A 27,037-nucleotide genomic window follows, 5' to 3' on the forward strand; every position below is an offset into this window, starting at 1 on the left:
AGCGCAAACGAACCTCAAGAAGTACTCTGCATTTAATTTCTTATCGAGTGTCTGTGACGCTCGTAGATGTCTGGATCATCAACATAGTCGTTTGGAGGGACATCAGTCCAACCCTCTAGCCAAGCTGCACCGTACTCTCGAAAATTCATCCCATAAGACATCCTTTCTAGATTGTAAGATATCTCAGACCTCTCACTAAAAGTCTAGCTCTGAGAAGTATCCTCAGGATGATGGTATGGCTGTGGAGGAGCCCATCCAAATATGCCAGTAGCAAAATCTGATCCATAAGATGCTCCATACTGCATCGGGTAGTAACCACTAGAAGGCGATGCCTCAGATGCACCATATCCATATAGATCATAAAGTGGCTGCAGATAATAGGATCCATAATGCGAGGATGATCCAGATACATCCACGGATCCTACACGTGCAAGATCATCTGCAGCTGCATCGTATGCTGGACGACCTCTAGGAGCCCGTCGTCTATATGAAATCAGCTCCCCACGGTCTCTACCGACTCATCCACAATGATCTCTATCCTGTGTGACATGTGTAAACTGAGACTCACCAGTGAATCGAATAGCACCCTGTGGCTGTGTCTCATAAACGGTGGTCTCCTATCCTCTAATTCTTTTCTGATCATCAGATCCATGGCTACTACTACCAGTATCATCATCACTCTCCCTGGTGTCCGTATCTGAGACAGATAGTTTCTGTACTCTCGAGAGTGGTGCACGTGCAACTATCTTTTTCTTTCCCCCCTTATGCCCCTCTATGACTGAATTTTCTGTGATTGGGAGGATAGATGTCTTCTTGCTGGCTGTCAGGAGAATCGTCTATACATCTGTCGCTCGAATCTTTGGGAAGATGTATCGGACAGTGAGTCATGTGATGAATGAGTCTCTTGTGTCCCCTCAGGCTGTGGCTGATCAGCTAGAACCCTATGAAGAATATTTGTTTCTGTCCATTACTCTGGATCCACCCTGATCTCCCTCGCCACCACACTGGCTGGTCGTGGAGGGGACCCCGGCTCATCAAGCTCTGGCTCCTGCTGTTGACCTGCAAGACATCCGATGATCGGATCGTCGTCCTCGTCGACATAATCATCCAACGTCGGATCAATGTACTTCAACTGAACTTTCTTCTGAATGCATTTTAGCCTCAACCTCAAATTGTAGTAAACATATACAAGATCGTTGAGGCGTTTGCTATAGATAAGAGCGAAAGTGGACCAATTGCGCTCACAGCCACTAGTAGAGACCGTCTGAGAAAAAATACGGACAGCCACATATCTCAAATTTTTTGCTGACATTCCAAAATAAATCCACCATTCAGCTGCAAAAGCAAAATTACATATCAAACTTAATGATATTATTAAGCAAAATTACATATCAATCTATGTTGCTCATTATTAATATGTAATTTACTTGGATTCATCTGCTTTTTGCTTACGACAGCTGATGGGACTCCAAAGCTGTCTGATCCCTCTCTAAACTGTTTCGTCTGAAACAAAATATATTTATTAAATTTATAAATATATTAGATCGAATTCAATTGAATAATTACATTTGTTTTAAACTAGCATACCTCTTGCAGACACAATGATGCGATTTTTGGATCGGACACCATCTTATATATGATATTGCGAAGAGCAGCAAGAAGCTCGTTGTCCATATCTATCCCAGGAATGGTATACTGAAATTTTGAATTCAAATAATAAGCTGCACATAAATTTCAAGATTAATTAAGCACACTTTTATTTTCATACTTCGAAAAAATATTTTAAAACATTCTTGAATCCATACTTACCAGCTAGATGCAAATCTCTATCCATCTAACAGTCCCAACGGCGCTCAATGATGTTAATGAATTCTTGAGCATGCTTGGGATCATTCTCACTGATCTGTTTCTTTGTCCTCTCCATCATGTAATATAAAAAGCCCATCTGGGGGTATCTCTCACTGTCCATGGCGCAAAATACCTCATATAAAGGCTTAATAGCCTTCACTATCTTCTCAGCCCGCTGCCAAAATGACTAACTCGTCACCAAATTCTCCACATGACTTCCATCAGTGCTGGCCCTCGCATATCTGTTCTCCTGCCACTCGGCACTGACAAACATCTGACGTAGGACTGCTTTCTTCTGAAGAAGACTATCAAGTGCTATGTAGTTAGTAGCAAACCGTGTGATACTCGATCTTAAGATCTTCCCTCCAGTATACGTCCGCATCAATGAAAGAATCCATGTGTGGTTGTGGATGAATCTAGTAATGATCTGGACAATCTCCACTACCTGCTGTACCCTATGAATCTTTCCAATATCCATCAATATAAGATCAATGCAATGTGCAGCACATGGGGTCCAGTATATCTGCGATCGCTACTCCAACAACTCTCCGACAGCCTTATATTGTGGTCCATTATCTGTGATGACCTGCACGACATGCTGCCACCCACTGAATCAATCACCTCCTACATCAGACCAAGGATATATGTGGCATCGTGCATCTTATCTGAAGTATCAATTGATTTGTGAAAAAATATTTTTTCATCACAGTATGTCAAAAAATTAATAATTCTCCATCTAGTAGGACCTGTCCAACCATCACACATCACCGTCAGTCCGTCTGTAGGCCATTTATTTTTGTAAAAAATAATTTCTCTGCAGATCCTCTTTATTGCTGTCAAGAAACTAACCATAGATGTCCTTAGGTCCTGGAGGATCTACACCCTGGCCGACAACCTCTATGGCTAAAATAGCAGATCGATAGTAAGAATTGGCTGCTGCATTTGCTGGAATATGGCTGAAATGAAATCATGATCCAATAGCTCGCCACATATCCTTCTTATCTTTTTTTAGCATACTGTCAATCCTCTGCTGCTTTGAATCCTTGCAGGACAAAGCATGTGGATCTAAATCATAAATGCTGGCTCCTGCTGGAATATCTCTGGAGGATCTCCTACTACCAAAAGCTCCGAACAAAGAAGACATGCTGCGTCTACTCCCTCTACCACCAGGCTCTCTGATTGAGGTAGTTCTCCTTAATTCGAATTCTCCCCCACCAATCGCTGATCCAAACCTTGATTCGTAGCATGATGGTCCGAATCGCTCTCTATACCGGACCATCTCCTCTGTCGGTACTGATCCATCAAGCTCGCCGGAATGGCAGCCTCAATCTGTGCCTCTTCATCATCTGGAGCAGAAGCCTCCTCTGACTTTCTAGAGTGATAATAAAGTGGTTCTGCAGCTCAACAGTCTACTTCAATCTTTTTCTGCTTTGCCTTTTCCTTCGCTGCTTTTGAATCAACAAAGTACTTTTTCATCAGGATAACCACCAGCTAGGTGCTGCTTCAACCTAGTCACCCATCCTCCCTTGAACTCTGTGTTGCACTATTTACATCTCCAATGATGTCGAGTCGAGAGCATTTCGCCATGATCCCAACCGATGTCATGTTCTGGATCTTTCTTCTTACTCATTTCTGCAGGTATAACAAAATACGACAGTTTAATAATTATTACAAACATATTATATATAAAATAAGAATTCATGAATTCAAAAAAAAATTATGTACTTCAAATAATTATTTTGAATTAACTGTAATATAACACTAATTTTGTATATTTTTTATTTGATAATATTTTTTACTATTTAAATATTTACAAAAAAAATTTCAAAAAAATCTCAAGTTACATTCAAATATTTCAATTATTTTGAATCATTCTAAACATTATTCTCAATTTCAAAACTAACTCTGATTTTTAATTTTTTTATTTTTTTAATAAATTTTGTATAAATAAATATATACTAAAAAATAGCTGATTAATTAAAGTCAACGAACGTCATGCTCTAAATTTTTTTCTTATAAATATATACAAGTATAACAAAACATGATAGTTTAATGATAATTAAAATAATTATATATAATTTTAAAATAATTTTAATAATTATTTTAAAACTTATAAATTCAAAATAAATATGTCATACGCTTCAAATAATATTTTTAAATTAACTAAAATATAACACTATTTTTATATATTTTTTATTTTATAATTAATTTTTTATTTAAATAATTAAAAAAATATTTTTTAATTTTAAATATTTTAAAAAAAAATTGAGGTTAGATTTAAGTAGCTTGAATCATTCTGAGCATGATTCCAAAACTCTAATTTTTTTCCTTAAATTTATTTTTTTATTAATTTTTAAATGAATAAATATATAAAAATATTTAAAAAAATATAATTAACGAAAATTAATAATTTTGGTGTCATCGTATAGATCTTCCAAAGATCTATCACATATAATTAAATCGTACCAAAATCATAAGATTTTGACATGATTTCCTCATATTTTCATTTTACTTCATTCTTCTCCTATTTCTAACAACAAAAATAAAAAAAATAAAATATTTACCAACAAAATAACAGATTATCTTACCTCCGATCAAAGATCAGCCTCTCCTCGAACCACTCCAATTTCACAAAATTTTGTCCTCTTTTTCTAAGTTTTTGGAGGTCTCAACGGTTCGTTGAGACCTTCGTAGCCCACAAGTGTTCTCTAAGAAGTCTCAAAGAACACTCTTCGGTGTGGGTGCTAATTAAAGCACCAACCCCCCCTCCCCCAACCCCCACGTGAAAAGGCCCACTCCCCCCTACCCCTTCCCCTTTGTCGGTACGGTTCGGTTCAAGCCGAACCGAACCATACCGCCTGATTTCTGGCGGTATGGGCCCAAACCATATCGAACAGGGCAGTTCGGTGCGGTTCGGGGTCGTTTTTCGAAAAAAAGGCCCAAACCGGACCAGTAAGGCGCCGGTCTAGCTCAGTACGCACCGTACCGGGCGGTTCGGCCCGGTATGGCAAACGCTGGTTTCTGGGCTGCTTTTTTTTTTCTCCCGTTTCATTGAAGTGGATAAAATCAATCTTCTGACTTCCTCATTCATGCTCCAGTACCAAGTTAGCATTGCAAGGATTGCTTACAAATATGGTCTTCATATTATAATATGAGAATTTCTCATGGTGTGACAAGTTTTATACTGGAAAAGGTAGTTGTTGCCCAAATTGCATGTGCCATTTGCAGACTAGTTCAACTCCCGAGCAGTGCCCACCTGAGTCCTGAGCATTTTGGATGGGTCTAGGCCTGGCTTTTAAGCCTGACAGGTCGGGTCGGGCTTGAAATTAGAGCCTGCCCATTAAATGGGCCAAGCTTGGATTCACATTTACCCAGACTGAGTCCCTTTTTTTTTGGATTATAACTTATTAGTTATAACCCAAGAAGATCCGGCCCAAGCCAAGCCCAATAAGATCACTAGCCCCAATCCTTGGCCCAAGCTCAATTATTCCTAGCATTTTAAAAAAAAAATGCAAAATAGCAGATCCCACAACCTACCCTTCCCCTCTTACCATGGCCACAACCTCCCCTCCCCCTCTTGCTGACACCGCAGGCTCCCCTCCTCTCACTGATGCTGCGGGCTCCCCTTCCCCTCTCACTACTGCCATAGGCTCTCCTCCTCCTCTGTGTGCCCATCGAGTGCCAACCCCAATGGAGATCCCCTAGAGACTGGTGAGCATCATCGTTTAGGATCCAAAAAGCCCGAGGCCCGACCTAGCAATCGAAGCTACCAGTCTTAGGCCTAGAAAGTAAGCCCGACGGACGGGCCGAGCCAGGCTCGAGCCTAGCTAATTTTGGTTTTTCATTGGATTGAGCCCGGCCAGCGTAAACCCGGCCCTGCCTACCTGATAAGCAAGTCTAACCATTTGCTAATCTAACATACAAGAAGCAATTGATGCATAAAAGAGTGCCAAATGCCAAAGTTTTCGAATGTTGAAGTTAAAGGATTTTACAACAGCTTGGAATCTTTTATCTGACAAGCAAGGAAAGGTATACATATAATACAGAAAGGTGTAATGCATGCCCAACACAGACTAGCAAAAAATGCTTCACACTAGATTCGTGAATTTGCTTAATTGTTAAGAAGTTTATACATCTTGCTTACTGCATGCTGGTTATTTTGATTGCATAAAAACTAAATAAAAATCAATATTTCCAAAAAGTTGTACTTCAAGAAATCACATGCAACTACTCTCTCGTTTAGACTTTAGCATGTACCACAATATTTCACATTATCCAATAGCCCTCTTTATTCTTTCATCCCTTCTTCCTTTTTTTCTTAGAAGAAATGAGTGTTAAATGTGTAATTTCCAATTGTTCTGATTATGTTTCCACATAGATACTTGCATTTCAATTACTCCTTTTCAGATACTCTTTAGGAAGAACATCATTTTTTAATTTCTATACTAATCTAATATTCTGCACGTGCACTGCACATTCCCACTTACAAGTTAAATAAGAAGAAAAGCAACAAAAGAGGGGAAAAATACCAAGAAAACATAAAAGGAAGAGGACAAAGAGAACTTGCGTATTTAAATTGCAAGCAAAGAAGTCTTTGGTCAAACCCAAAACAATGGTAATTCTTTCCTTTTATTTTTATCGTCAAATAAAGCAATCTTCCCTGTATTTCATGTTGAGTCATAGTATTTTCTGGCGAAGACTTTTATATTTCTCTTGGTTTTGAATATTTTAGGTGCAACAAGGGGCCAAGTTAGGAGTAGAAATTAGAGGGACTCAGTTCTTATTTAGGTCCAGAAAGGGGCCTACTCGATATCAGAATACCATCCATCAACTGGCATATTCCTTTTGTTTCTTAATATGTAGAGATCTAGTAGAAGTCAGAAAAGAAAAAAAAAAAATAGACAGTGGTTGGCTAAGATATTTAATAGGGATTACGGCCAGTTGGTAAAGAACTCTGTTTTCAGTTATTTTTGAGAAAGACATCAAGTTGAAGCTTCCTCCTATTGCTTTATTCACATTTTTCTCTCTCTTACTCCTTTCTTGATCTTTTTCTGCTTTAATTTTCTTAATGATTTCCTGCACAGCAAATCATTCAGTCTAAAAAATGATCTCTTTTAAATTATGCTCTTTTACTCACTACTGACACAGTAGAACTCCTAGTAACTACAAGATCAAAGTAACCAACTAAAAAAGCCTTAGCACTTTTTTTCACCCTGCCAAACATCAAAAATTAGAAAATCATTCCACAATTGTAAAACATTTGCACCTAACATGAGAATCTGATCAAACCCATCTAGACAACCCATCCGGAAATCTTTTCACCATCCCTAATCTAACACCTCAACCATAGAAACTCTAGGACATCTATTCTTATTTGCCTTTCCCCTTTCAGTCAGAAAATGGTTCTGGTCTACTTTCCATCAATTGGAAAGAAAGATCTTAAAACCATGAAACCTAGAAAACTATCCTCACATTGATCTAACATCACTGTTATGATCCTTAATACTTTGATCATTAGTTTTCCTTAAAAGCAAAAGACATTAGGGATTTGCGAAACAGATCTTATGTTGCAGTTTTAATTTTTGACAGTAACATATCACTTAATCATCAATCTCCCCATAATTTTTTCTGTTGCCTTCCCCTTATCCTGATGTAGAATGACCTGTCACATAAATTTTTACAATTTTAAAACTTATTTTGCAGATACATATGTGCAATGTGCAGAGCTGTTTTTTTTTTATTTGTTTGCATCACTCGATATTGAAAACTTTCAGTTATTTTATTCACCTCTACTGTAATATAACAAAGCATAGATTTTTTATCCAAAATATGTGCTCTATAGCATATGAGTGAAAAAAAAAAGTTAATATATTCCAAACAATTACCTATCAGCATTAAACTTTTCCAAACATCATAAAAGACCAAACAGGGAGCACTATCTTTTAGAACATCTATTATGCAGGTTAAGTGATGTAAGCGATCATTTAGCATAACTTGTCACCCAAACCATTGACTTTTCTACATTTTAGATATTTTACAATATTTATAATGACAAATGGATGCCTAAGCATTACAAAAGTTGTTCATTTTAATGCTAAGTTTCCATAAAATACCAGCTTACAAAATTAAGCACAGTTTCCTTTGGTCAAAAGAGGGATAGTGAGATAAGGAACCTGATATTTATTCCCAGAGTAATGTATGATGCACCATATGCTCGCACTTGTAGTACCTCATCCCCACAATAATCCTCGAAACTGTGTTTATTGTCTCTCTGCATAAAAAGACTCAAAATATTACTCAAAAATTCAAAGAAGGTGGAACTATCCGAAATCAGATGGTTCAGGGCATGCCAAACCATACCAGTAGTTGATCAAGATGGTTCGGATGTTCGAAACAAGACACCAGCGAGGAGGAAGGGATAAGGAAAGAAAGGAAAACAAGGAGAGGGAGAGAGGGGGAAGGGAAGGAGAGGGAGAGAAAAAGAGAGTCTCCGAAAGCTGCCGGAGGGCCATTGCATCCACTAGAGGGCCGACAAGGTGGGGTGAGAAGAAAAGAGAAGAGGGGAGAGAGGGAGAGAGCGTAGGAAAGGAGAGGGAGAGAGAGAGAGGCTCCAAAGGCTCACCAGAGGCCGCTAGAGAACTAGAGGTGGCTGATTGAAACAGGGACGGACACTCCTCTTTCATATTCTTTTTTTTTTAGGATATCAAATGAAGTTACCAACAACATTATCCACTTCACTTAATCTCCCTTTTTTTTATTTTACCTATATCAGTTGAAGTCGGCAAAGCCATTGCCGATTTTACCCAATATTGGCAAAATAAGAAAAGGAGGTATTAAGTAAAGTTGGCAACGACGTTGCCGACTTCAACTAATATCCCCAAAACGAAACATGAAATAGGAAGCCCTCTCTTTCGATCGGCCGTCAGCTGCCTCTAGCCCTCCAGCAGCCTCGGCGAGCCTCTGGAGGCTCTCTCTCCCTTTCCCCTCTCCTTCCCCCCCCCCCTCTCTCTTTCCTCTGTTTCCTTCTCCCTCCCCCCTCCTCATCCACCCTCCTCCAGCCCTCCAGCAGGCACAGTGGCCCTCCACGGCCTTGGTAGGCCTCCGAAGACTCACTCTCCCTCTCCCTCTCCTCCCCCCCTCTCTTTTCCTCTCTTTCCTTCTCCCTCTACCCTGCTATGTCAGTTCGAACCCGATATGAAACGGTACAGGATGTACTGAACCATACCACTAGCCGACTAGTTCAGGCTCCAATACTGGCATAGCAAATCTTGTTCACAATATTCATATCCATATACATACATACGTACGTATGTACGTATGTATGTGCATGTGTGTACATACATATATATGTATACGTATATGTACATACATATGTATACATATACATGTGTACATCATATATACATATATATATATATATATATATATAAAGATTCAAAAAAAATTTTAACAATAGCAAGAAATTATAATAGAAATAAAAAAAGTTGATATAGATTAAACATCAATATGAACTGATTCCAAAGAAAATAAAGCAAGATTTGAAAATTTGGTTTCATTTCAGTTTTGACTGGATCTGCAGAATTTCGGTCTCAGCACTTTTGGTGGTCTCAAAAGTTTCACAATAAGGTTCGGAGTTTCAGTCAAAAAGAGAAAATTTTAATAAATATTTAAAAAGCCAAAAAAAATATTACACAATATTTTAAAGTATTTTGTGTTGCATGGTTCTTCATTTATGTAGCTTTCATAATTTCAGGCTGGACATATAAGTGAAATTTATTAAATATTCTAGTTGATTTATTATGAATATGTATCAAGGTTTTAAATCCCGTGAGACAGAGGTGTCCCGGTATCTCAATGGAACAGGATACCCTACTGTCCCATCCCATTGCGATAGCCATCCCGATCATGCATCCCGATAGACATCCTCCATCTCTATTCCTTTTTTTCTTTCTTTGTTATTTTCTTTCCTTCCTTTTCGTTCTTTTTCTTCTACCTTCATTTCTTTCCTTTTCTTCTTTCTTTTTGTCATCACTTCTTTCTTTTGTTCCTTTTTTTCTTCTTTCTCTTTCCTTCCTATCTTTTTCTTCTTCCTTCCCTTCTTTCTTTCATTTTTGTTCTTTCCTTTCACTTTTCCTTTTTCCACCATCCTTTCTTTTTTTCCTCTTTCTTCTTCTATCTTTATATGGATGGATTTCGGAGTCCTGACCCCATCTTGATCCCATTTTCTTATAGGAATAGAACGGGACAGCCACGATGCCTGCCGGGACATAAAATCTTGATATGTATATATATTGTTTTCTTGAAATCCAGTTGTTGAAAGGTTTATTTTATTTAGCAAGTTTGAAGCATTTTAATACTATGTGCATCAAACAAATATATATTTGTTCACCTTTGTAGAGTTCGCAAATGTATTAAGTCTTGGCAATTCTCACATTGTTTTGAGGTTAAGTGGCTATTTAATCAAGCGTATGTAGTTACAAAGTGCTAGATCTATATATTAAAAAAATGTGATTCCTATGAAAATATCTTGTATCTAGTTGTTTTAAAGTCTTTCTAAAGTACAACAAAAGTAATGATGAAGGCCTTTTTGGAGTTGTTGGCTTGTCAAGGCTATATCGTTCATTGTCCCTCTTTTGAACTCAAGAAAAAGAATAAAAAAATCATTGAAGTTTGATATGTAATAGTCTGTGTACTTAAATAAGGTAAAACACTATTCCAACTATCATTGCAAACACCAAATTAAGACCTAAAAATTCATCTATGGCCAGTTTCTGCCAAAATTGACAAGAACCTAAAAGCAGGCATCAAGTTTCAGTTCAGTATCACTCAGATAAAGCCAATCAACTTTGGCATTTCGGCCCAAGCTTAAAACAGTGTAATAAAATCTACCATCCACCAATACGATTAAGGTTTAACAGTTGGCAACCTTCTCCTAAAAGCTTGCTCCTAAGAGAGGCCTATGGTGGTACATAACCACGGTCTTTTTGCTTAAAAGAAATGGTCTACCCATCCTGCCTAGAGAGAGAGATTTACTTTTGCCAATATTAAGCATTACTCAGAAGTCAAATGTCAACATTACAGAATCCATTAATAAAAACTAGTGCCAAATTAATATAATAGCAACGCTATCATCAAAATTACAACATGATGTGACTACACTAGAATATTTTGTTTTCAAAAGATAGCATTTTTCCCCCAGAATAATCAAAGCCTGTTAGGAGAATTGGGTTAATTCAAATACAGCAAACTTTCCCGCCATTTGCAATCAAAATATAACAAAAGAAGGTAAGCAACTCATATATCTCAGTAGCATACTTTGAAACAGGGAATATAATCAGAAGACAGACCAACGAGAAGTTATGAGCCTACAAGTACATATATTAACACTTCCTTTTTAGTGGTATGCCTAGAACAAACTGCTGTTGCAGACAAAACCGCAACTAAGCTGGCATGCAAGCATATGGCTGAGCACCAGCATCAGAAAACTGAACTATACACATACACAAAATTATGTAGAAAATTAATAAAGAGGATCCCCTTCTGAATACCCTATATATGAATATGCATAATGAGATGACAGAGAAAAATGGACAGTTCATTTTTTATGCATATTCTTGACAAAATATGCATATACATGCTGAAGTGAAGGTATCTTTCAAAAATCAGATGACAAAAACACATGAAAGAAAAACATTCTTAAAAAGAAAGAATTAAACATTTATTCTAAATATACTATCATAAAAATAACAGTTGACCCCTTTTATAAGAAAAACAGAATTTTTTTTTCCACCTAATGCATTTCAGAAAACATCAATAGGTTTTAAAGAATCTTTAGAAGCAACTCTAACATGCAGGCAGTTATAAAACTGATTTTGATATGGGTAGTTAATAAGGATAAAAGATTCATCTTGGCAAAGAAAGAGACACATAGCAATCCTAGATATAATCATTTTCCTAACGAACCTTTCGCAAGTCTGTCTCCAATTCAGCTCCTTCACGCTTAAGGATAACATCTCCTGAACCTCGAAAAATTTGAACATTTTTACACAATTCCCTCTGAATTTCAAGTAGACGTGTGTGTCTGTTACAGGCGATAGCTCTTAGCAGAAGTTTCTCAACATCAATGCAACTTTGATTGAGTGAAAATTTTGCTTCCCTGTCAGTAACCGGATCCAAAACAAAAGAACTATGCTGACACTTAATCTGCAAATCTTGCCCTGGCTCAATTTTGATAAACGGGGTCGAACCACAATCAGATCCTCCAGTGATTTTGTCAAAATCCAACCAATAAAAGATTTTCAGACCAGGAATCTTTAAACCAGTTGAATCAAGTTCACCATCTTGGGCCAACTGCACAATACTAGTATTGCCACCTTGTCCAGCACTGCCATCAGAAATAAGTTCAAAGCGTATTGCATCTCTCCACCTTCCCTGACGTAGTACATGCACTTGCCTCAGTACAGTGTCCATAACAAGGGCAGCGCATAATTCATGGAGAATCGTGTACAAAACCATGAAGGGATTTTCAGCAGCAGCCATTCTGCGCTCTAGATCATCCCCAAGAGCATATCTCCGCAGTTCTTCAAGCTTGATAGGACCACTCTTCTCACCTACTAGCAGCTCCAAATGCAAAATCCTCCAAAATGATAAATGCCCACGATATCCCACAGTAAGAAAAACCTTAAACTCTCCATCCACGCAAAGAACAGCAGTGCCATCAGACACTGTGACATCAGAAATTTCTTTAGGAAGTGAGATCTCGAGAAGTTTGGAACGAAGAAGGGTATCCAACTTCTTTAAAGCAGGCTTTTGCTCATCCTCGGAAAGTGTACTCTGAATTCCCAAATCTTCTATACATTTTGGCAGCCTTTGATACCCCCCTGTGAAGACGACTTCAATAGCGGATGGAACATCAAATATAGGAGCACGAGCTTGCTGCAATCCATCATGCATGTAGAATAGTGAATCAGCTGTTTGGGTGAAACAAGTATCATGACTGGAAAGTGTTGCTGCAAGTTGTTGGCAATAATGAACCAATGGAACCTGCAGGGATCAGAATCTAAGATTTATTATCATGACTCTAATCAGATTTATTGAATTGCAACAAGCAAGTTGAATCCAACGTATGCTAATTATTAAATTACACATTTACAACAGAATATCATATCGTGAAACTCAATTCCCTCTGGATGAAGTAGGAGGATATTTTTACTGGCATGAAAAAGATATAGGAACAGAGTCTGAACTCTGAACATTGTGCAATGATGTTGCCAATATCATAGATAACACCACATGGGAGCATCTAATGAAAGAAAGTTTCTCATTAAGGTATTTTGCCCTCCAAAATTAAGTTATACAATTCAATGCAAAGCATATTTTGAACTAATAAGCTTATAAACCGAAGTATCCGTGTAGTGTAAAAGTTAGAAGAGAAGTATAATGCCTTGATTCTGGAGATCACAGGCAAAAGTAGTGTTTTTTTTTCGTGATAAATTTGTGAGTTCAGTATAAGCTGAACTAGGTCAATAAGAAAACAACAATAACATCAGCCAACAAGACCTATCATATTATGCAGCTTTCAACCAAGGTTAGAGAATCTAACCTTGCTCACTAGAATTTTCTTCACTGGGTGTCACACATGTTCCTAAATCTCACTCGCACTTCCAAACTCACTTCCCAATGCTTCAAATTTTTTTCCTAAAATAAGCACTTTGTATTAATACCACAAGTCTATCAAGCCAATCTTTCAATAAGAAATATATAATTCATTACACAATTATCTTCTACAACACATATACCACATAAGAAATTATAAATAAAATTACAAGATTGTTGTCATATCGTAACATTTGGTACAGATGTTTCATTAATCAATTTTCTGGGAGCCTCACTTCCCAGCTGCCTCGCTAAACCCAATTTTGCTGATTTTTATTTAAGCATCCATACTGATGATAGAATAGTCTAACAAACAACATGTAAATTCCAAACTATGTTTGGAATAAGAAGAAATCTAGCCAAGTAGGGCAGTAAAGCAAGCAAGCTGGTTGCGAGAAGCTTGTGTGGGGCTCAAACTTGGGCTTATGTTCGCTCACTTGAAGGGTAAAGGAGCTAAGTTAAAGCTATGAGTTGCCTGGTAGAGCTTGGCTCAATTCAGTTTGAATTAAAAATAAATGGACAAAAAAAAGATCATATGGTATTCTTACAAATAAAAATCAATCAATTTCTACATTACTCTCATTACAAATTGATGTAATTTGCATAAAATTGTTTGTATTTGAACTACAATATTGATATATGATGGTCGAAATTAGCTCAAAGCACAATGAAAGCCTTAAGGGAGCTCATGCTCTCACTGAATCTCATAAACAAGTTGCTCATGAACAGCTCAAGTTCATCTGAGAATTAAATGAAATAGCTCGAGTTCAAGTAGAAATTAAATGAACTAGCTCAAGGTCAACCTGGCTATAAAATGTACAAAGCTTAAGGTAGGCCTAGCTTGCTCAAATATCTCATGGTCTACCCATCCTTTTCTCCCCCATGCCAAGTATCTCATGTCTACTATCACACTAAAGTTGAAACCTGCCACAGATGTTGTTATGTGTTGCTTTTGTTCTCCCACCTTTTCTCTTTTCAGAAGAACTCCCCCCCCCCCCCTCCTTCCAAATACCCACTCCTGAAGCCCTGATGTACATTTTATTTTCCTCTAACATGGCAATAAAACAAAGCAAGTGTCTTGCTTGATTCCCAAAAAGGCAAAAACAAACATGTTTTTCAGCATATAGTAACTGTCTATAAAATAGAAGCAAGAGTAGCTATTTGTGGTGTCAAGCACATTTATGAAGTAGCATACTTCATTCCATAGAGCATTTCAATCAATAAGAAAGTATATAACAGTGGTTTCCTAAATCGCATGCTTTCGCACTCACTAACTCTTTGTACTAGATTTAAACCCATCAACTTGACATTTCACAGGTCCTACACCTTGTTGGGTTATGTGTTACCAAAGTTTTAAATCCCATGAGATAGAAGTGTCCTGGTATCTATCCCTATAGAATGGGATGCCCCAATGTCCCATCCCGGCAGTTGTGCCGGTCATGCATCCCGGTAGATATCCTCTATTTTTCTCCTCTTCTTCTTCCCTTTCTTTCTTTCTTTTTTGCTTTCTTTCATTCTTTTCTTTCTTTTTCTTCCACTGTCCTTTATTTCATTTCCTTTCCTTTTTTCTTATTATTATCCCTTCCTTTCTTTTTTCTTTTTTCTTCTTCTTTCTCTTTTCTTTCTTCTTTATTTCCCTCCTTTCTTTTTCTTCTCCTTTTCTTTCTCTCAATTTTCTTCTTCTTCTTTCCTTTCATCTTCCTTTCTTTCTTTTCTCTTTCTTCTTCTCTCCCCATAAGAATGGGTTTCGAAGTCCCAACCCCATCCCAATCTCGTTCTCTCAGAAATAGGGCGGCACGTAACTGCTAGGATACCCTCCGTCCTGTCGGGACGTAAAACCTTGTGTTACAAGGAGGGGGCTCAAGTGCATCACAAGAATCAACAAAGCATGTGTGTGGGTTAGGGGTGAAAGTGAACCAGATAATATTGATCATGTTCTAATTTTGTATCCGAATATGTCCAAATATAGATACAAATTGAGCATCCAACATATATTCATATCCGCATCCATATCCGCTGAAGAGAAATGGATATGGATATGGAAAGATAGCTATTCGATCCATATCCGAATATCTAATTTCATTCATAGTTCTATTTAATCTCATATAGCTCTCATAAACTTTCAAGGGAAATAAATGACCACATTAAATGTTATTAACTTGATTTACCGTCCATACAATGGTGTCATTGACTTGAGATCATAATGTTTAACAACCTAACATATATTTTGTTTATATCCTTCAAGGAATTCCATACCGATCTGAACCAGCCGGTACACCCCGTCCCAAGCCGGATCGACAGAGGGAGAGAAAAAGAGAGAGAGGAGAGAGAGAGCAGACGCCGTCAGAGGCTGTAGGTTGCCCATTGTGGCCGCCCGAGGGCCATGAAAGCCTCTGTGACTCGACTGTCACCCGATAGGACTTTTAAATGAGCAAAAAAGAGAAGAGAGAGAGCGATGTATCAGAAGGAGGTGCAGCTGGCGAAGGGGCTGCCGGAGTTTGCCGAATCGCCATCGTGACCAATGGGTGGCGGAAACCATGCGGGCGAAGCTGTGGCTGTGGAACAAGGGCGACAGCTCCTGTTCCTTCATCGCATTTTTTTTTTTTTAAATGACGATGAATAGTGTAGCTAGCAATTGGTTTGTCGGCTTCACTTTTTGAATTTTTTAAAAAAAATCAAAAATAATGAAGCCGGCAATGAATTTACCAATTTCACTAAACCAATTGCCGGCTTCACATTTTTCAAATTTTTTAAAAAAATACCCATGAAACAGGGGCATCGCCCGTGGCACTGCACGTTTGGAATGCACCGTCTAACAGTGATGGCGGCCAGCCGAAGGCTGTCCGACGACCTCTCCGATGACTTTCCCTCCCTCCTTTTCTTTCTCCCCCCCTCTCTCTATTTCTCTCTCTTTCTCTCTTTTCCTCCCAGTTCACTTCCTTTGCCTCTATCGGTTCACATCGATTTGGTCCGATACGGACCCGTACCACCGATCAGCCAGCACAGATTCCAATGTCAAGTCCGCAAACCTTATATACTTTCAGAATCCAATTTATATCTATATCCATTTAACATAAATATGAATATAAACTTTTTCATCCAATTAACATCCATATGCTCGAATAAAATTTGACACGGATACGGATATATTGATACCCATCCATTTTTTAGTGCTAGTTTGGGTGCTTACAATGACATATGAAATACATGCTTCTGCTCTCAGTATTCCAATTAAATCATGCAAATGACTAGTTTGTGATATTTGCACAACAATCTCAACAATAGAATTAAATCCATTTAAGATCTATTGCATAGCATGTGCCTCCACAAGCAAAACACATGATACCAAATTTAATAAGCGATTTGCAAATATAAGTCATCTAAAAGTGACTAAAAGATGGACATGATTCCGGCTAATTATGAGATTAAAAAACTAAAGAAAAGTTTAAATCAGCTGCTGAAACAATAGAATAATTAAACAATAGGGCAATTCGCATAAAGTATATTGGTATGGTTGTGCAAATAAGAAGCAGAGTTCTTTAAAGATTCAATAACAAATAAGACTAAGGATTCACTAGAACAAGCCATACAAAAAATAATGAATTATACATGTCATAATTCTTCGGTGACTTTTGTAATGTTCAGATTCAAACAAAGAAAATATTGAGTGTTTCCTAACTTTATGTCCTTTTAATAGTACAAAATCAACCAAAGATATAGCATCACAATCAATTTAGGAAAATTGTGACCTTTAATTACTAAATAGATCCTTATCGTAGAATTGTCAAAGAATTCAGTGGTGAACTCATAGTTAAGAGATTGCAGAAGCCATAACAGTTTCCACATCTGAGAGAAAATATTATGTGTGATGATCCAAGGTTTTTCGCTTCCTTCCTCATCAAGTACTCCACTTTACAATACAGAGAGCTACCACTTTTAAGCCATTTTCCCTCACATAAAGAGGAATAGGATGGTAAACTAAAAGGATATCAGTGATTAGGATATGAGTACTCCAACAAGCTCCAAAATGGCAGCTCACACAACTCCTTTCTGAAACAATCCACATGGATGGACAGAACCACTATGCCTTTGTTCATACTTGGCTAGAGATTTGAGCTTGGATGACTTGGTGCCAAATGCCTATGTCAACAATTTTCAGCCTTTCTTGAATGGATATCTCAATTAGGATTCTCACCCATAACAATCTTGATGGGTATGAACTATGTTCAGCTCTCACACATTTTCTTTCAAGTTTCAATGCTCTTTTATTTAGAGATTACTAACAACTAGACACATGCAATGCATGTTAAAACAAATTAATAAAGGAGCAGCCTTTCTTGAATGGATATCTCAATTAGGATTCTCACCCATAACAATCTTGATGGGTATGAACTATGTTCAGCTCTCACACATTTTCTTTCAAGTTTCAATGCTCTTTTATTTAGAGATTACTAACAACTAGACACATGCAATGCATGTTAAAACAAATTAATAAAGGAGAATTCAACGAAATGGGGATAAGAGAGAAAAAAAAAGTAGTTTAGAGAGATTATTAATCTTTTTTTGTTTTTAAAATTTTAAAAAGAGTCTAATGGATTGGAGAAGTGGATAAGAGATGGATACAATTTCTTTTAAAAACAAAGAGTCCAATTGGTTTGAAATGTCTAAGTGAAATAAGAGATAGAGATGCACCTAAATTATATGTCTAACTTTTTAACTGTGATTTTTTGCTATCAAAGTCACAAAATTTGACAGCCAAATTCTAAAATTGCATATTCCTGTCTCCTTAGTAATATAGTATTCATAGAGGTGACCATGAAAGATTCGATATCAATCTAACGCACGTTCAGTGTTTTACGAAGTTGCAAGTTCCTTGGACCAATCACATATCTTGGAAAAGAGAACAATTATGAAATGCTAACCTAGTTGTAAAATGGCAGGAGATGTCAAGAATATGAACTGAGGCATTTTCTTTAAACTCTGACTTTAATGCATATAAAAAATTTCTGAGCATGATATAATGTCTATTAAAATAGATTATGCTAAAAATTCTGAATCTGATGACTTTATGGAAAAACGAAAAGAATAGTCTTATTTAAAATTTCAATATCAACTTTAGAAGAGTGGTTGGTGTCACAAAGATTTTTCAAATACAGACATTTTTCAAAATTTTGCAAAATAAGATTTCTACTTGAAATGGAGAATAGAGAACTATGTTAACACAATGTTGGTATCACAAAAATAATGGCAAAACCAATATATGTAATTTTTTCTAGCTCAGGCCCTTCCTTTAATGTTAGCAATCCCAAGAATATAATTGCCAAACAGAAATTCTTTCTCCAAGAAATTAGAACAAAACAGAGGGAGACTTCATCTAACAACTATGATATCTTATTCCTTGTCAATATAGGAGAATTCCAAACTCACACAGATCTCATATTATGATAATAATTAAGCTGGCATATCTAGAGAACAAGCACTCAAAAATCATAAAATACAAGAAAGTCCTTCAAACAACATAAAGTTGGCAACCTTTTATACTTCTGTTTCTTTTCTTTCTCTAATTTCCCTCTCTAAGTCATTTGAACAATTTATTTTCACCTCAAAGCACATCCAAGCATTTGTCTGCCATAAAAATCTGCTGCTGCTAAAAGAAGCATGCACCTGGACTTTAAGATCATAAAAAGAAAAAGATTAAAAAAAAAGAATTTTGTCCACATTACATTGTGTCAGAAAAATAACTAAGACATAACCACTTCCTACGACTTCAACAAAGATTATGCAGTAACCTAAAGGCAACAGTAATACAGCTAAAAGAGCTTCCACTGGCGATCTCCTTTAACTTTCCATAATATTCATAGAATAATTTCAGTAAAATATCAATTCTGAAGAAATATGGTTAAGCATTCTTCAGCAATAACAAAACGCTTGCTGATTGAAATCAAAAAGTAGATAATCTTAATAGTCTTCTCCATCATATCATGGTCTCCAATGTTCAAAAGAAAAGGTAGTTGATTCAGTTCTTTTTTTCAAACAAAATTTACCGCTTCTAAAGCCTGCTGCAAATTTGTACCCAAAAAATGAGCCTTCTGCGAATAGGAATATGGTTCCTGTGGACAAGACTCTAATATTTTTGTGTCCTGTGAAAATAAAAGATAGCAATTTGGGTTTCCTAGATCAACTCCTATCATTTTTTTATGTTCAGCAGCCAAAATGAAAAGCTTTTACGAGTTAAGAACAGAACTTCTTGATGAATTAAAGCCAAATATACAGCTGAAAACAAAGATCGCCAAGGAACCCTAGGCAACGATCGGCTCACCTGCTGGCACCACTTGGCGAGCACATGGAGGCGAAGCATCCGCTGCCGCGTCTTGACGATGAACTTGAGGAGATCAATCTTCTTCTCCGAGTCGGAGCGCTCCTCCGGGGCCTGGGACCTCTCCACCAGCTCCTTGAGGAACAGGTAGGATTCCTCCGCAGCCCGGCGGACCAGGGCGGAGAACTCCACCGTCTGCTGCCCCAGCTCCGCCGCCATCCCGCCTCTTCCCCTCCTCCTCCACCGCCGCTCCGGCGCTCAGGGCATGGAATGATGGAGCTCCAGCGCCTCTAGGGTTTTGATTCCCGGTCCGAATTCGGACTCGGGGAAGCTAAGGGAGGGGGAAGAGGTCTTGTATACTTCTAATTTCTAATTTAGGAATTCTTTTCTTTCGCTGGGGGAGGAAGCCCCAGAGCGGCCGAGAGGGAAGAGGGGACGGGGGGTGGAGCGAGAGAGGGGACAAGGGGAGAGGCGAGGGTCGAGTGGGGATCTAAAAGGTCGAGAGAGAAAAGTGTGGTCCCACGTGGGACCCACTTTTGGAAGCACATTTTACGGAAGTAGAGCCAGGTAGGAAGTAGGAACGGCCGAACAAGGCAAGGCCGGTTGTCAATGTCCAATGCGATACCGGTTGACTAGAAACTGGAGCGTGGGGGAAAGAAAAGCTAAGTGCCGTTGTTTCCATTACCGGCAACGTTCTTGTCCTATTTTGTCATTGAATCGTTAGATTTCAGGTGCCTAAAAAGAGCAAAAAAAAATATGATGAAAGATTTAGTTTTTTATTAAATTTTTTATTCTGACATGCTCTTGTGGAACAAATGCACTTCCAATGCCAGATTGTTGGTTTGCTGTGATTAAATATGCGCATCTATCCTATTGTATTTATCCAAAATAAAAAGCTCTCCAACAACATTAATGATGCCGGTACTAATATTTTTTTATCATTCTAATTTATTATTTAAATACAATATATATCAGTGTTATTAAACCCGGCTCGGCCCGATCGGAAGGACCGAAAACCCGGTGATCCGATCAGAAGATCGGGCCGGTTATCTAATTAAACCGTTTATGCTTAAAATCCGGTTAAAACCGCATGAACCGGCCGGTTGAACCGTGAACCGTCTGACCCGATCTAATCCGGTTGAGCCGTAAAATTAAAAATTAAAATTTTCTGATCTTCGAGATCGACAGTTCGACTTCCCGTCGTCCCTTCGTCTGTCTTTGTTCCCGAGCTCAAACCCCAGTCTCAGCCCATCTTCCCTCGACGACGAAATCAGCAGCGGCAGTGAAGGAGGAGAACCGAGTCTTCTCCGTCTCCGGTGAGTAATCTGTTATCTAACTCTTTTTTTTTTTCAAATCTCCGAAGTCCGGCAGCGAATAGGACCCAGGAATCAGCCCCTCCGTCCGCTTCCTCCAAGGCTCCAACCGCGAGTCTGCGACCGCCCTCCTCTGCTCGCCCCCTCCCCTCCGGACCTCTCTCTGCCTCTTTCTTCTCCGCTCGGCCGCCTTCCCCCTCCGCCTCCTCCTCCTCCGTCGTTCGGGAATCCGCCGTCCGCCTCCTCTTCCTCCGCTCGACCCCCTCCCCCCTCTGCCTCCTCCTCCGTCAGCTCCTTCCCCCCTCCGCCATCTCCTCCTCCTCCGTACGCTCGACTCCCTCCCCCCTCTGCCTCCTCCTCCCTCGGCTCCCTCCCCCCTTCACCGCCTCCTTCTCCTCCTCCGTACGCTCGACCCCCTCCCCCCTCGGCCTCCTCCTCCGCTCCGTTCCCTCCCCCCTCCGCCTCCTCCTCCTCCTCCGTACGCTCCCCCCTCTGCCTCCTCCGCTCGGCTCCCTCCCCCCTTCGCATCCTCCTCCTCCTCCTCCATATGGCCGCCGCCTTCCTCCCCCTTCCGCCTCCTCCTCCTCCTCCTCCTCCGTATACAGCTGCGGACACGGCGAAAAAAAAAATTTTTTTTAAATGCTGAGACAGTGTGAGTATGTGACTGTTTGCGGACACGGCAAAATTTTTTTTTTTTTAAATACTGTGTGACTGACTGCAGTGTCACAGTAACACTAGACACCACAGTACAGTAAACACCCGTGAACATGAAGAAATTTTTTTTTTTAATGATGCTATGCTGATTGATACAGTAAATATTAAATATTATTTTTTTAATTTTTATAATCTGTGATCACCGTGAGTTTGACTCTATAGGATCATGGGAAAAAAAAATTTAGATAGAAATGAAAGAAGATGTCGATGACTTGATCTTGTTATTTATTTATTTTATCTTCTACTTATAAATTATAGCTTAATTTAATTTTCTTTGCAGATTATCAAAATGGCCTCTGTTGAGGGAAGTATGCCATCCATAGATGATTCAAGTAATACTTCATCCACTCAAATAACTGGGGTTAGAGGTAAAAGTGATCCTGCATAGAATCATTGTAGAGAAGCTCCTGAACTTAGTGATAATACCAAAAGGATGAAGTTGGCATGCTTGTATTGTGGAAAGTCATTTGCTAGTGGTGGGATCAATCGCTTCAAACAATATCTTGCAGAAGTAAAAGGAGAAGTAGAACCATGTCATAAGGTGCCGGCGGATATTTGCCATCAAATGATACAAAATATTCAAGCTATTAGTGAGAAGAAGAAAAGAACAAAGGAAATGGGTGAAGATTACAATCCCTTTAGTGCAAGGCATAAGAAACATGAGGAACAAGTATATTATAGGCAATTAGGTGAAGATGATGACATACAAGAAATTCCTTCCTCATCAAACAAGTCTATGGGTAATACAAGAAGTAAAAATATAGAAGGTGGAAAAGGAAAACAACTAGGAACAATTGGAAATTATTTCATGCCAAGAACAACTCCTGGTGCTCAATCAACTATAAAAAGCTTGTTGCAAAACAAAGAAGCAGTTGAAAGGTGTGATCTTGCAGTGGCAAAATGGATGATAGATGCATGTGTGCCATTTAATGCTGTCAACTCTAAGTATTATCAGTGCATGATAGATGCCATAGCTAGTATGGGGCCTGGTTACAAAGCTCCAAATTTTCATTCTGTTCGTGGTTATTTGTTAACCAAGAATGTTGATGAGGTAAAAAAGTATGTTGAAAGCTTTCGTGCCACATGGAAGAAAACAGGATGCACAATCATGGCTGATGGATGGACAGATCAATGTAGGAGAACTTTGATTAATTTTTTAGTTTATTGTCCTAGAGGGATCGTATTTTTGAAAAGCGTGGATGCTTCAGATACCTCAAAGATAGCTGATATGTTGTACAAGTTGTTCAAAGAAATTGTCATATCCGTTGGTTTTGAAAATATGGTTCATGTAGTGACTGATAATGCTGCAAACTATGTTGTTGTCGGTAAAAAGTTGGAGCAAGACTTTCCTACACTTTTTTGATCACCTTGTGCTGCTCATTGTCTTAATCTCATCATGCAAGACATTAGCAAGTTAGTTTCAGTGAAGAACACCGTAGCCCATGCTGCAGGTATCACAAAATATATTTATAATCATTGTTATCCTTTATATTTGATGAGAAAATTTACTGATGGAAAGGAGATAATTCGTCTGGCACCTACACATTTTGCTACCAATTTTATTGCTTTACAAAACATATTGGGCCACAAAGATGCATTAAGAGCAATGGTGACTTCTAGAGAGTGAACAACTTCAGCTTATGCTAAGGATAGTAAAGGAAAAAAGCTCGCCGATGATGTGCTTAATTCTCTTTTTTGGAATGAATGTGCAACCATTGTTAAACTAACATAGCCTTTAATTCGAGTTTTGAGGATTGTTGACAGTGATGATAGACCTTCAATGGGTTACTTGTATCATGCTATGCATCAAGCTAGAGATGAAATGATCAAGAGATTTAGAAGGAGAAAGATTGTAGTTGAACCTTATTTGAGAATAGTTGATTCTCGGTGGGATTTGCAATTACACCAAAATCTTTATGCAGCTGGATTTTAGTTGAATCTCTGTTTTCAATATGACTTAGAACTTATGGATAAACATCCTTGTAGTGTTTCTGGACTCTTAGATGTCATAGAGAGATATTTATTTGGTAATCCAACCTTGCAGGGGAACTTAACTAATGAGATGAGGTTATTTAAAAATGCAGAAAATGACTTTGGATGCTTATCAGCTATAAATGATCGAAGCCGCTTGGCTCCAGGTAAGCTTGTTCCTTAATTATGTTCTTATGCTTTCATTAGTTTCATTGAGATAAAGTTTTTTTAATTACATTCTATTTTAACAAATACAATATTTTGTATCTAGATGAATGGTGGGTCACCTATGGAAGTTGTGCACCTAATTTGCAAAAGTTAGCTATTCATGTTTTAAGCCAAACTTGTAGTGCGTCCGGGTGTGAGAGAAATTGGAGCATCTTCGAACATATTCATTCTAAAAAGAGAAATAGGTTAGAGCATCAAAGGCTTAATGATCTAGTATTTGTGCATTATAATTTGAGACTACAACAAAGGTAATTTTATTATGAATGATATCCAATTACTTGTATTTATTTCTTGTTATTTAATTTTCAAACTAACAAATATTAAATACAGATTTTATTTCAAGGGTCGCAACTACGATCCTATTGACTTTGAATTGTTTGGTGATAATGATGCGTGGATATTAGTCGATGAGCCATCGGAGTTAACTAGTGAGGAATTAGAAACTTTTCACCGTGAATTGACATCATGTTCTATTCAAGAAAATAATAATAATGGTGAGCGAATTATTTTATTACATAGTTTATGAATAAAATATTATTATAATTTTATTACATATGATTTTTTTTTTAACTTTTTATTAAATTTGTGATTTTGTAGATATATTGAACTTGGAAGATTTGGATGGTGATGATGGTGAAAATGATGGAAATGATGCGAATAGGAGAGAAGATGGAGGAGATGAGAACATTGCAACTCAAGAAGATGTTTTTGTAAATATTGACATAAATTTCAATCCATTAGCTTGAATTTTTATGTTGTGTACTTGTTTATCACTTTTAACTTTTTTTTTAAAAGATATTGAAGTGAAATGTCGTACATTATTATGTACTTATTTGTTAAAACTTTTCATTTTGCTAGCAGATGTGGATGGTTATGTTTTAAACTACTAGTTATTATGCATTTATACTTTATGCCATTAAATCTTTATATTCACCAATATTTTAGTCTAATTATTTGTATTTATAGGATTACAGTTTTGTTTCATTTGTATTTTGATACTTGTAGCATTGGAATATATATTATCAGGACTATTATTGTATTTCTGGATATAAACAGGTTATTAAATTTTGAATTTTATGGTTTGTGCATTGGCCCGTCGGTTCAACTGTTGACCCGACAGTTGGACCGCTGACCCACTAACCCGTGCCTTATCCGAGTCAAGGCCTGGGCCGGGTTTAATAATTTTGATATATATTAATACTAATAGTATTAATATTTTTGGTTTTATTAAAGCACGTTGCTTAATATATAATAAGAATTTAGATAATAAAATCTCCTATTATTATAATTTATTATATTATTATATTATATTTCACAAATAATTGAAAAAAGAACTAAAAATCATAGAACACATCACACGAAGCTAGTATTAAATGATGGGAGTTTCTACATAACTCTTGTGCATAGTCTTTGTTTGTCATATGAGCATTGGTGTTAATGACAAAAATTTCTGCTCGACTATCATGAAATTCAATATTTAATATGTAACAGAAATTACCTACTAAAGCAATTTATTTATTTTAATCATTACATTCTTATATTGTAATTCAAGAGAAAGTAGAAAAAGAAGAAAAAAATCACACCCCATGTATTGGTGCAGGCTATTATTCATGATATTAGTATTAATGACGAAATTTTTTTTATAGAGAGTCAACTTATGTACAATTTTTCACATACCATATAGACACTAGTATCAATGTCCAAAGTTTCCTCTTGACCATTTTTAAAATTCATTACTTAATATGTAACGAAAGTTTAACTATTGAATCTTTAATTTGTTATAATTTGTTATAATGACATATTATATTTTAAAAATAATTAGAAAATGGAGCAAAAAACCATGCTAAATGCATCGTCTATGATATATGCTCATTATATGTCAACCCGATGCATTAGAAGTATGAAACTAAAAACTACCATAAGTTTCCTTATCCATTCATCAAACACCAAAAAGAGTTATGGTCATCAACAAGGCAGACCTTATCAATTCTCCCAACTATTCGGTAGGCCCTGACCCATGGATTACACTAGTTAAGAGGTCACATCTAAGGAAATTGACAAAACTATCCTTCCTTCCTTGTCCAATGGCAGATCAAATTAAGCAAAAACTAGGTGGAGGAACATAGCAATGAAGTGGACAACGTGAATTGCTAGAATGGCCAATTAAAGTGCTAGGGCGGGGGAACAAAGTGTCAGGATGGTTAACTGGAGCAACAAAGTGGTCTTTTGGTGATTTAAGGTAGTTGTTCTAAGTCCCAAGGTTGCCAATTGGAGTTGTTGGGTATAAAATACCCCCGACCGAAGTTTGTAAAGGACCGACCCTTCCAGGACTTTTCCAGCTTCCGACCTTATGTGGCGTCTCTCTGAACCCCCTCGACTGTCCGAGCTTCCATAATACCATCCGGACTTCTCCAACAACGAGCTTCTCCATCCATCTACCGGGCCGCTCCAAAGGCTCTCTGGGCCTCACTATCAGCCGACCTTCTACAGTGATCAACTATTCTCCGAACTTCTTCCGGACTTCGTCAATATCTGAGCTTCTCCGACAATAAGATTTCTACAGTAATTAGACTCCATCCAAGTTTCTACGGCGGTCGACCACCTTCAGGATTCCAACCGAGCTCCTGCGAGAGCCGAACTTCTACTACGAGTGGTCTACTCCGAACTCCTACAGCGGGCAGTCTACCCCGGATATCTACCGTAAGCAAATTCCATTCGAGCCTCTACTGTAAATAAATTTCTTCCGAACTTCTATCACAGGTAGACTTCAGCCGAGCTTCTTCGTAGTCAGATCCCGGACGAGCTTCTACAATAGGATAGGATCCACCGGCCAGGTCGCTACTCCAAGCTCCCACGACAATCGATCTTCGATCGAGCTTCCACAATAAGCGGTCTCCTTTCAGCCTTCTACAAGAACCAGACTCCGTCCGAACTTCCATAGTGGATGGATATCGGACGAGCTTCTACGACGGACGGACTCCGACAGCTGGAT

General features: G+C 37.9%; 3 protein-coding genes and 1 pseudogene across 6 annotated transcripts in view; 1 reads left to right on the forward strand and 3 right to left on the reverse strand.

Annotated features, from left to right (window-relative positions):
• Positions 1-20,291, reverse strand: part of LOC105035406 (mediator of RNA polymerase II transcription subunit 14) — a 78,809-nt gene extending 58,518 nt beyond the window's left edge. For all 4 annotated transcript variants that reach the window (XM_073253786.1, XM_010910954.4, XM_010910952.4 and 1 more), the window contains exons 1-3: positions 19,823-20,291; positions 11,812-12,891; positions 8,022-8,119 (exon numbers count right to left, since the gene is read on the reverse strand). In XM_073253786.1, the coding sequence (XP_073109887.1) occupies positions 8,022-8,119; positions 11,812-12,891; positions 19,823-20,038 (1,394 nt within the window). In that variant the 5' untranslated portion in view covers positions 20,039-20,291. The remainder of the gene's footprint in view (positions 1-8,021; positions 8,120-11,811; positions 12,892-19,822) is intronic.
• LOC140856010 (uncharacterized) lies at positions 33-676 on the reverse strand (annotated as a pseudogene).
• On the reverse strand, positions 507-3,460 carry LOC140856460 (uncharacterized). The gene is made up of 3 exons (XM_073253788.1): positions 1,588-3,460; positions 1,428-1,503; positions 507-1,335 (listed from the first exon to the last, which is right to left on the reverse strand). The coding sequence occupies exons 1-3, from the start codon at positions 1,672-1,674 to the stop codon at positions 968-970; spliced, it is 531 nt and encodes a 176-aa protein (XP_073109889.1). The 5' UTR covers positions 1,675-3,460; the 3' UTR covers positions 507-967.
• Positions 20,292-22,279: 1,988 nt separating the features above from the next.
• Positions 22,280-24,791, forward strand: LOC105037815 (uncharacterized). The gene is made up of 5 exons (XM_073253364.1): positions 22,280-23,171; positions 23,808-23,984; positions 24,089-24,293; positions 24,376-24,539; positions 24,643-24,791. The coding sequence occupies exons 1-5, from the start codon at positions 22,280-22,282 to the stop codon at positions 24,789-24,791; spliced, it is 1,587 nt and encodes a 528-aa protein (XP_073109465.1).
• Positions 24,792-27,037: the final 2,246 nt, after the last annotated feature.

The sequence above is a fragment of the Elaeis guineensis genome, chromosome 3 (genome assembly GCF_000442705.2).
Source record: "Elaeis guineensis isolate ETL-2024a chromosome 3, EG11, whole genome shotgun sequence".
Classification (NCBI taxonomy): domain Eukaryota; kingdom Viridiplantae; phylum Streptophyta; class Magnoliopsida; order Arecales; family Arecaceae; genus Elaeis; species Elaeis guineensis.

Excerpts from the sequence above, each read along its gene's own strand:
- LOC140856460 (XM_073253788.1), bottom strand. The coding sequence starts at position 1,674 with ATGGACAACGAGCTTCTTGCTGCTCTTCGCAATATCATATATAAGATG. Across the intron at positions 1,504-1,587 it reads CATCATTGTGTCTGCAAGAG|ACGAAACAGTTTAGAGAGGG; the intron begins GTATGCTAGTTT and ends ATTTTGTTTCAG. Across the intron at positions 1,336-1,427 it reads CAAAAAGCAGATGAATCCAA|CTGAATGGTGGATTTATTTT; the intron begins GTAAATTACATA and ends TTGCTTTTGCAG.
- LOC105037815 (XM_073253364.1), top strand. The coding sequence starts at position 22,280 with ATGAAGTTGGCATGCTTGTATTGTGGAAAGTCATTTGCTAGTGGTGGG. Across the intron at positions 23,172-23,807 it reads TGCAAACTATGTTGTTGTCG|AACTTATGGATAAACATCCT; the intron begins GTAAAAAGTTGG and ends AATATGACTTAG. Across the intron at positions 23,985-24,088 it reads TCGAAGCCGCTTGGCTCCAG|ATGAATGGTGGGTCACCTAT; the intron begins GTAAGCTTGTTC and ends TTTTGTATCTAG.